Here is an 11,031-nt window from a genome sequence, read left to right on the forward strand (position 1 = left end):
CTGTAAGGCTTGAACTCATAGCATTATGTCATTTCCAAATAACATGATATTTTAACCTAATGCATAATACTACTTAATAGCAGTTACTGTCCAAAAGCACAGCTAGAAAGCATCAGTTCTTAATATTATTCATGCTTATAAATAATTACTGATTTATTTTTGCAGCATATATTTAAATAATGAAACTAAATGTAAAATAAAGTAGAACAACATAATTTATTCTCTGCATGGTGCTTCATGCATGTAAAAAATTAAAATCTTGTAATATAAAATGTTATTGACTGTGCTTAGAAATATCACTTGCATTGTCACGAAAATGTCCAATATTAAAATTAACATATTATGCTGGTTTAAATACTCAGAGCTAGAATAAAAGAACAAAAAACAGATTTCAAGCAAACTGAATGTAGTTGAACATAATATTCTTTCAGGAGAGAGCATTTTTACATTGTTTTCTGATCCTACTACCTTATGGGTTTCAAATTACATATCTTAGCCATTTCATAGCTAATTATACTCTAAGCTTGAGTTTCTTTCTGGAAAATAATCTCCTTCACTATCTTGCAGGATATCTTTTCAGTTAAGAGAATGAAAAATACATTTGTCTGAAAAAAGTTATACATATGAGGTAAAGCATAAGTATGCAGTTCACAGCCACTTCATCAAACCTGTCTCTTGGCAAAATGGTAAAAAAATACAAAATATGTTTTTGAACAGTAAAATCTTCCATCTGTGAAATGAAGAAGTTTTATGCAGAGCTGCCGGCATTTTACAAAGTATATTAAGAGACAGGACAGGCAAGCATTAAAGCTGTTTGCTCTGTGCATTTATTGCCTTTGCATAATTTATGAGCTGCTGGGGCTGACCATCATTCGTCTCTGCCAGCGGCTGGCACTCAGGGGCTCATGAGGACAAAGCAGCAAATTGGATGGAGTGTTTCTGCTGAGCTAGCAGCAAAGTACTAGGGTCAGTGTGGGAATTCAAAGCCAGATACGGAACCAATGCCTTGGAGTGTCATGAGGGCCGCAACATAGCAGCAACTTAAACAGAAGCTATGACTGGCCAAATTGCAAAGCTGTCACTCATGTGCAGGATGTGATGGGAGGTTGAACTTTTTAATCGGCTTGGCATACCAAGCTGTTGCCATAATGGGCACTAGTAGGTCTCAGTCCTCTGCCATATGCTTCACTCTGGAGACAAGGTGCTTCTGGGTAAAGAGGTAATTAGTTAATGGCGAATTAAGTGGACCTTGAAATTGGAACTGGACGATTGCAGGCATAAACACTATTAACGCTTTAAAGGGAATAACTGCTGTTTTGGCTATAATTATTTTCCCTTTTCTAAGGCTTCTTGGAAAAACTGTAATAGAACACTTTTTGAATGTTAAAGTTAAGACTGTATTGTCTTAGTTTTCTTTGAGGTTTCAGAAGCTATCATGACCATTGCTGTATTCACTGAAAGAATGAATTCAAAAGTGTGATATGAATTGATATTTCATAAGTATAAAACATTACCTGCTAGTATTGTTAAAAAGTAACTGAGATTATTTTTGTAAGCAGATTAATTGTAGTATAAACTGAATTTGCAGACGTTATTTAATCTCACTTATTGGAGTGCTTACTTTTTTAATTTGGAAGTTGTCACATGCTTTAGTTTCAGAGACAAACTTCAGCTGAATAAAAGGAATAAAAGTTTTTATGAAACAGATCCAGTATTATCTTTTTTAGTGATAACTTTTTATTACTCTCTGTCATCTTTCACTTCGGTAATACTGTAAAGCTGGGCTAAACATTCAACTTGTAAATAAAGACAGTAAACTGGTTTATCAGTATTACTACTTCCAAAGCAGCAAGGCTTTGCAAATTAAACTGAACGCATCCAATCTCAGAAATGTCTGTAATATTGTAAGTTACAGAGTAGAAATTACACAATGCTAATAAATGAGTTGATGTCCTTAGAAATCAAATCATTAAGCCATCATTAGCCATAAAACACCTTGCTGTCTTGTGTTGCATTGCATTGTGAGAAAGTTTGAAACACACTGCTTGATTCTTATGTGATACACATTTTTGAGTCAGAACTGGGTTATATCTTAGATTTAAATCTGTTTGATTCTGTTACGTGTTGCATTTTGTCCACACTTTATGTAGCTTAGTGATTTGACAGCTACAGTTTTAAAAAATGAAATTTGCATGGGTGAATCTGGGTGAAGTTTGATTTTGTGTGTGCTTGTGCATGTCCATGTGAACAGCCGAGCAGATGTGTTAGTATATTCACACACTTGTTCTCCAAAGTGTGTGTGTGTGTGTGTGTGTGTGTGTGTGTGTGTGTGTGTGTGTGTGTGTGTGTGTGTGTAATAAAGTGATATCCAAGTTTACTTTGAGCCAAGAGATCCATCTCCCTGTCTTCTTTCCATAATATAAAAATGAGGGAGAGAGGATTCTGCATACTTTGTATGACTACATAAAACTCAGGTACTATCTTGAGAGAGCAGTCTTTCAGAAAATGTGATCAGTTGTTCATTATTATGATGGTAATAAAAAAGGAATACCTTTGTCAGAACAGACTATTTCCAATTTGTTGTGCATGCAAGTCACTTTTTGTTATACCCACCACAGCACAACTCTCCAGGCATAGTCAAGGCTCTTTCTACCAGGGTCTTGGTGTCATCTGTGTTTTTTTTGGAAAGGATTGGAGTCTAGAAGTATTCTAGAAGCAGCAACTTGGTCCTTTGTGCACTCTTTTAGAAAACACTACAAACAATACAAAATAAATTCCTTCTCCAAAACTGTGACAGACTTTGTCAGGACCATTCTACAGGGCTCCTGGTCCCTCCCCCCTTCTTCCTTACAGTCTGTCTAAACTGTGTTAATCTACATGTATAGCAAAGGCTATTGCAACCATGATCCTAATCCTAAACGTTATATAGGTGTGTAAGTAAACTTGCCATAACAGCAGATGTTCGCATGATCACTGCTGCTGTAGTCTTTCCCACCATTCATCCCCTTTATTTTTGCATGTTTTTGCTACCAGGGTGAGGATCTTCATTTTGATTTCCTCGTTTTGTCCTTGTAAGGGTTTTAACCACCCTCTGTCTGTTGGCATGAAGGCTTTGGGGCTCTTGGCACCGCACCTGTGTTTTTGGTTAGCTCAGCTCTGGACAACTGATGGTTTTGGGCACTTGGAATGCACCGTGAAGTTTTAGAGGCTGGTGATTTGCTATATTCTACGCAGGATATGACTCATGTAGTGAAGGCTAGTGCAGCAGTGATGATTCAAACATTTACTGTTATAAGTTCATTTACACATTTGTAATTTGCCGATGTCCAAGGTAGGACCAAAAGCTCTATGCTGTAGGTTTGGGTCTTATCCCCCTTTTTATAATTAAAACCATCTCAACATTTTAAGTAGTCCTGTAAAGGAGTAGCAACACACTTATAAAGCACCATGTATACTTTTGGTCTTGTCAGATTAGAAATCAGCAAAATACTGATTTAAGTAAAAATGGACTTTTATGTAGAAACAGAATATAGAATCCCCTTAATTTCACTTGTTGTGTGAATCAAAGTATGAAGCAGTAGTTTATTTGAAAGAATCAGTTGATTTTTTTATGCTGTTTAATTTTTGTACATATCAGTGCCATAACATCCTGTAATCAAATTAACTTCCATTTCTCAGAAATCCAGATTTACTAAAATAAAACGTGACTCTTCTTTTTATATATATCTATCTATATATATGTATCTATATATATATATATATATATATATATATATATATATATATACATACTCATACACAGTGGATATAAAAACTTTACACACCCCTGTTAAAATGCCAGGGTTTTGTGATATAAAAAAAATGAGACCACAATAAATCATTTCAACATTTTTTCCCACCTTTAATGTGACCTATAACCTGTACAATTCAATTGAAAAACAAACAAATCTGTTAGGGGAAAAAGTATAAAAAATAAAAAACGTACAATAAACTGGTTGCATAAGTGTGTACACCCTTAAATTAATACTTTGTTGAAGCACCTTTTGATTTAATTACGGCATTCAGTCTTCTTGGGTACACACCTGTCATCAATTAAAGAGACTCTGATTAACCCCAAATAAAGTTCAGCTGTCCTAGTAGGATTTTTCTGACATTTACTCATTTGCCTGCTACAGCAAAAGCCATTGTTTGCAGAAAGCTTACAAAGCATCAAAGGGATCTCATTGTTGAAAGGTGTCAGTCAGGAGAAAGGTACAAAAAAATTTCCACAGCATTGGATATGCTATGGAACACAGTGAAGGCGGTCATCAAAAAGTGGAGAAAATATGGGACAACAGTGACGTTGCAAAGAGCTGGACATACCTCCAAAATTGATGAAAAGGCAAGACAAAAACTGGTCAGGGAGGCTGCCATGAGACCTACAGCAACAGTGAAGGAGGTGCAGGGATTTCTGGCAAGTACTGGTTGAGTACTACATGTAACAACAATCTCCCATATTCTCCATATGTCTGGGCTATGGGGTAAAGTTGCAAGACGAAAGCCTTTTCTTACACAGAAAAACAACCAGGCTCAGCAAAAATTTGCAAAACAATACATCAAGTCTGCCAAAAGCATATGGGAAAATGTGTTATGGTCTGATGAGATCAAGGTTTGAACTTTTTGGCCACAATTCCAAAAGGTACGTTTGCCACAAAACCACTTTGCATCACCAGAAAAACACCATCCCCACAGTGAGGCATGGTGGTGGCAGTATCATGCTTTGGGGTCGCTTTTCTGCAGCTGGAACTGGGGCTTTTATCAAGGTGGAGGGAATTATGAACATTTAAAAATACCAGTCACTTTGGGCACAAAACCTTCAGGTGTCTGCTAGAAAGCTGAAGATGAAGAGGAATTTCGCCTTTCACCATGACAATGACCCCAAGCAAACATCCAAATCAACAAAATAATGGCTTTGTCTGAAGAAAATTAGAGTTTTGGAATAGTCCAGCTAGAGCCCAGACCTAAATCCAATAGAAAATCTGTAGGGTGACCTGAAGATGGCTGTGCACAAGAGATGCCCTCACATTCTGATAGATCTGAAGTGCTTTTGCAAAGAAGAGTGGACAAATATTGCCAAGTCAAGATGTGCCATGCTGATGACTCCTACCCAAGAAGACTGAATGCTGTAATTAAATCAAAACATGCTTCAAAAAAAGTATTAGTTTAAGGGTGTGCACATTTATGCAACCGGCTTATGTACATTTTTTTATTTTTTATATTTTTCCCCCTAACAGACTTGCTTGTTTTTCAATTGAATTGCGCAGGTAATAAGTCTGCAGTTTTGTCTGCAGTTTCCACGTACATTAACCTGCATTAATCATTTGGGCTTATTCATTTCAAGTTACGTTGATTACTTTAAGAAGTAAGTAAATCAAGGCAGATAATACATAGGTCAAGTACAAAATATGCAGTGATTTTGGGTATTCATCTGACTAACTATATTTTCTTTAAGATTAGTTTCTTTATCAAGTTAAGTTTGCCAGCATTGCATTTGACCATGGTGAAATCTCTACTTTCTCCAAAAGCGAAAATATTTGAAGTTTGTATTGCAAATTAATGGAGAGTATGGGGCGAAAAGATGCAAAGAACCCTTTTTTTTACATATTATGAAGATTTCTATAATGACGTTGAATCTGTTACGAGGTTAATGACCCCACAGGGTTGTTTTAATCCTATCCGTGATTCACAAATGTATCTGACAAGTTTTAATATCCTAGGGTTATTTTAAGGGATATATGTAAGCATGGGCGTATGTGGTCAAGCTTTCACAAGCTGCCACTGTCTAATTACCCATCCACAGGTCCAAGTTATGATTGAATTGGGTTATGGAAGAGCTCTGCTTCACATGGATTGGAAGCCTTTTCCAGAGAAACAGTAGTCTTAGAGACACAAACCTGTCCCTCCAATATATTCTGTTTATGTTGCAAATGAAGTTTAGGTCCCTAGACTGGGGAATTCTGATTAATGTTTACAGAAGTGCAACAGGTCTATCAGAGAGGGATGAACAATGCTTTGTTAACCAGGCATAGATGGCACCTCAGCACTCTGTAGCAGCCAAGTAAAGGGAGAGGAGCTTGAAGTGGTCCACATAGTACATGGTGTTTGTGCTCTATTTCCTTTTTGTGATTAAGAAAGGTAGATACTCCATTTTGTCATATTACAGGTAGGTTACATACCAGAGGGGGCATTATAATCAATGATTGGTCTGATGAGGGCTGAATACAGTGGAATTATGACCTCCTTAGACCTGGATGCCATAATTTCAATTATAAGTTGAGCAACATAGAATGATTTTGTTACAACCACAGACATATGATATTCAAAAGCCAACTTTCTCTCTACATGCATTCCCAAATTCCTGACCACTGGGTCTTTCCTTAGTGGTATATTATTAATGTGGTTATTTCCAAGGGCATCCATTTATCCTAAGGATACTATTGTGCATTTATTGACCTTGACTTTTAGACTGGGGCTCTTTGTCCAGTTATTGATCTGTGTCAAGCCTTCTTGGATGGTATTTGTGTCATTTACAAGCAATTCATTTTATGGTTATTACTTAGGTATATAATTTGTGAGTATGAAAGTGATGGACAGGGTCATTTGGAAATACATCATATTTATTTGAATCTCAAGAGTACAAAATGTGAAGAAGACTAAACTAGTGAGAAATTAATAAATCTGTTACCATGGCACAGAAAGTCAAGATAAACAAGGTATCTCCAGACACTGGAATGCTGAACAAACCAGCTTGGATATCTTAGAACACACCAGCTCAACAAAAGTGGTATGCAGATACAACAAGTCCTATATTCTGCATAATTCATTCACATTTTGGATACAGTACATTTCTACATATATGTATGAATGATATATATGTATATCTACAGAGTGTGTGTGTGTGTGTGTGTGTGTGTATATATATATATATATATATATATATATATATATATATATATATATATATACACATACACATACATACACATATATAGTCAGCTTGTTGAGATTTTGCATTGCCGAAACTCATATTGTTGTAAACACGATTGATAATGTAAAATAATGAAACAATGTAAAATATCACAAATCAACTGATAAGCTGAAGTGGATCTGCATGGAGGTCATGGTACAGTGGGGATCAGGGAATGTGCCCTTTTCTCCACTGTAGTGTGATCTCGACGTAGTAAACACTGCTTCTGTTTTGTACTTGGTGTTTGAGATTGTACATTGTTGATCATGTGGTCTCAATCATATGAGTTTTGGCAATGCAAAATCTCAACAATCTGATATATATATACATATATATATATATATGTATATATATATATATATATATATATATATATATATATATATATATATATATATATATCATGGATTTATGTGTGTGCGTGTGTGTGTGTGTGGGGGGGGGGGTGGGGGGTGTGGGTGTGTGTATGTCTCAGTGTTTGTGGGGAAAGAGGAGTTTAGATGGTCTGTGCTGTATCTGTGTGACAGCAATGAGCTAAAATACATTACTCTGGCTGTCATTTACGTATTTGTGCATTTACCAATTTTCTCATAGTAAGACATTAATTTGCTCATAGTTAGAAAATGTGATGTATACTTAGTAAATTCCTTTTGTGGTGAGCACATTGTGTGTGTATGTGTGCATTTACAAAGATTAATTATTATGCAAGTTGTATTTTAGATGGAAAGTACTAAAGTACCTCCAACAACAATTACATCCATAATCCCACTCTGAAATATTAGATTGAGAAACTTTTTCACATCAAATATAAGCTATAAATATGAATATATATTTATACATATACATATATATATATATATATATATATATATATATCTATAACACACACACACAATAATAAAACAAACATGAAATGATTAAACAGTTTATTTACTAAGCATAATTATACTCTGTGGGAGGGATTAACTAGGAATCTAGAAACAAGCAAAAACAAAGCTGGGATCACAGCAGTTGTTGTTTATTGCACTTTAGTCCTGTAATTCCTAAAGTTCTTAGACATCTTCAGAATGAAATAAAACCATCAAACCACAACATTAAACATCACTTTGCTCTTTCCACATGACACAGACCATCCAGTGATAATCAGAATCTAATAAGCGTTGGCTTCATTGCAGATCTAAACAATTGATTATCCCAAATATTTCTTAAGAATGCATACTTGCCTACATAAGATAAATGCTCTAAATAAATATTAAATAAACCACAAAATAAACTATAAAAAAATCACGTTAAAAATGCTTTTCCTGTTTGCTGATCTACTACCTATGAATGTGTCAGTAATAACATGTTAAAAATTAATGTAAGAGGGGAAATCCCAATGTTCCAGAAGTGGTGAGGTAGTTAGCCTGTTTCATCTGACTTACTGCACCACCAGGGGCTTTTATTTCCCTATAATGCTACCCTGTCCAGCACTATTACACAGTAAAGCCATTGACCTCCATGTACTGATGTTCCTTTGTAACCCACCGTGGACGATGGTGCAGACAGACAACCACTAGTGCTCCAGCTCATGCAGATGATGAATATATTTAATGGACATCCCGCTGTGCCATGAGGGTCAGAACAGAAACTTTTGCATGAAGAGCTACATGGCTCAGACGTTGGAAGATGCAGACTATGGACTGCACATTTGGTCCTGAGTACGTCACCAGTTTTATGCATTAATGGTCAATTTGTTAAACTACTGATCATTATTAGATCTGCAGATATATAGTTTAATTTTGCGCTCAGTACTTCCTTTGAGTACAGGTGTCTCACTTGGAAGAAGGGTATTAAAGTTATGTAAATATGAATCTGAATATCCATACGTGTCATTCTGTTCCCTCCAATGAAGAGGTAAAAATCAGCAATTATTTGAAATTGTTTCTGTATTCAGAATTCAGTGAAAGATGGTGCAATAGATAGTTTACTATGACAGTTTTCTGCTGAATGTAATAAAATAGGTGCGTTACTACTGTGGTTTGTAGCTGATTCTAATGTCCTGAACTGTAAACACCAAAACAGCTATAAGCAGACACCGCCCCTTGCCAAAAAGTAGGATCAATTTAATCTCTGTATTGTACTTTGTTCAGTTTAGTCATTATCGTTTTATAAAAAGTGTACTAATTGTTTTCAGCTGTAAATAAAACAGTCATTTTGCATTTTGTGTGTATATTCGTCATAAAGCAAAATTTGTCATATTTATTTACTTGAGTCAAAACTGCTTTACTTTCATGCTTGTGTATTTCAGTTTCTTCATTGAGATAATCATATGCCATATTTTTCAAGCTGCTGTTCCACTTATGATAACAGATGTAGGCACTGTTAACACTCACAATTTAGATGTGGAAAAATGTATATATTTTGACTGAGATTAATTTAATAATTAAGACTACTCTCTGTTAAGCTGAGAGTTAAACAGAAGCAAGGCCAGAAAATATTCATATCCGAGGAGATCTTTCCCGTTCTTACCTTAGAAATGCAATAAAAGTCACATACTGTGAATGACACTCTGTCCTATACGGATGATTTACTGCAGGATTATGATAGAGCATAACATAGTTATCGATGCCCTAAAGTAATATCCATTATCCAGGCTCAGATAAGATCCATTTATTAATGTAATATAGACATAAAGAATGCATTCTCTGTATTTTATTTGCAATCATCACTGTTAAGTCTCTGTACGATTTTGCCTTCACTATTTTTTCCATCATTACTCATCTTCTTGCCAGGAATGCATTATGCTTATTTATTACTAATGTTTCTTTCTTTCTTTCTTTCTTTCTTTCTTTTTATATTTCAGTGTGACAGTGAAAGTGAACAAGATGAGAAGGTATGTAAAAATTGTATATTTTTTCAGACAGCAAATCTGGTATTTCTGCAAACAGTGAGTTAGAAGAGCATCAATTTTAGCATTTCTTTCGTTAGTCAGGGAGTAAACCATACAATAGCATAAATGTCAGCGGGTTTCATCTATATCGTACATGATCTCAAACCCAGCAATTGCAGTCTCTTCTCTGTGGCATAATGCACTCATCCATGTTCATTCTTGAAAGTGTTAATTCTCCGAGTATATTTTTCATCTTGTGAGTCTGCACTTTGTTCACAATCATTAGTATCATTGTACAGTAATATCTTCACCATAGAGAGATGCACAATGCAACTAATAAACAAAAAATGATTTTACAGAAGTAGTTAAAGTATGCAGTACAAATACAAAACATAAACAAATTGAAACAGTTTTCATCATTTAAAAAAATAAACTTAATTGCCATCTGGAGAATGCAAAAGCTACTGGAATGCATGTTTCTTTATTTGCCCTGTCTTTTTAATGGTAGTAGAGATGAACCTGAGCATAAAAATGGCAGCGCTTGCGCACTTGGATGTTGCAACCTGAAACGCAAACTTGTGATGTCAAGGAATAACATATAAATAAAATTAACAGAAATATTACCACAGAATATGGAATGAATCTCTATCGCTGGAAACATTTTGTCATCTTTGTCACAAAAGTTTAAAGTTCAAAGAAAGATCTTTGAAATAATTTTAAAGGCAGTGCTTGAATTCCATATTCTTGCATGTCCTGAATCAGGTGTACTCTGTCAGTTGTCATATGCTGTTGTCAGTAGTAATACACACTCTATTTTGCTAGTACCCTATTTTATCTTCCTTTGTCCCCACAGTTGGAGATAATTGTGAGAGCTAAGGGAATGGTTTAAGCTATCACGCGTGATGTGTTGTGTATTATGGAAGTCATAAAGTGATCAAAAGCAAGCCATCCATTTGATGTGACTCCATCCCAGATCTACTCATGGAAAAAAGATCCAAGTGCCACATTTATAGTAAATACTGACACTATGGTAGAAAGAAGAACAAGCAGCCATGATGTTTCACTCAGTAAGAGGCAGTTACAGTCTACTGCAGCTCATAAATATAATTGTGTATGAATGTATGAACATGTGCATGTGTGTGTGTGTGTAAAT

General features: G+C 35.3%; 1 protein-coding gene across 1 annotated transcript in view; it reads left to right on the forward strand.

Annotated features, from left to right (window-relative positions):
* Positions 1 to 11,031, forward strand: part of AUTS2 (activator of transcription and developmental regulator AUTS2) — a 3,698,117-nt gene that overhangs the window by 2,254,223 nt on the left and 1,432,863 nt on the right. Inside the window, exon 4 of the mRNA XM_044054863.1 lies at positions 9,852 to 9,881. Coding sequence (XP_043910798.1) covers positions 9,852 to 9,881 — 30 coding nt within the window. The remainder of the gene's footprint in view (positions 1 to 9,851; positions 9,882 to 11,031) is intronic.

The sequence above is a fragment of the Protopterus annectens genome, chromosome 13.part0 (genome assembly GCF_019279795.1).
Source record: "Protopterus annectens isolate FY-2018-M chromosome 13.part0, PAN1.0, whole genome shotgun sequence".
Lineage (NCBI taxonomy): Eukaryota > Metazoa > Chordata > Ceratodontiformes > Protopteridae > Protopterus > Protopterus annectens.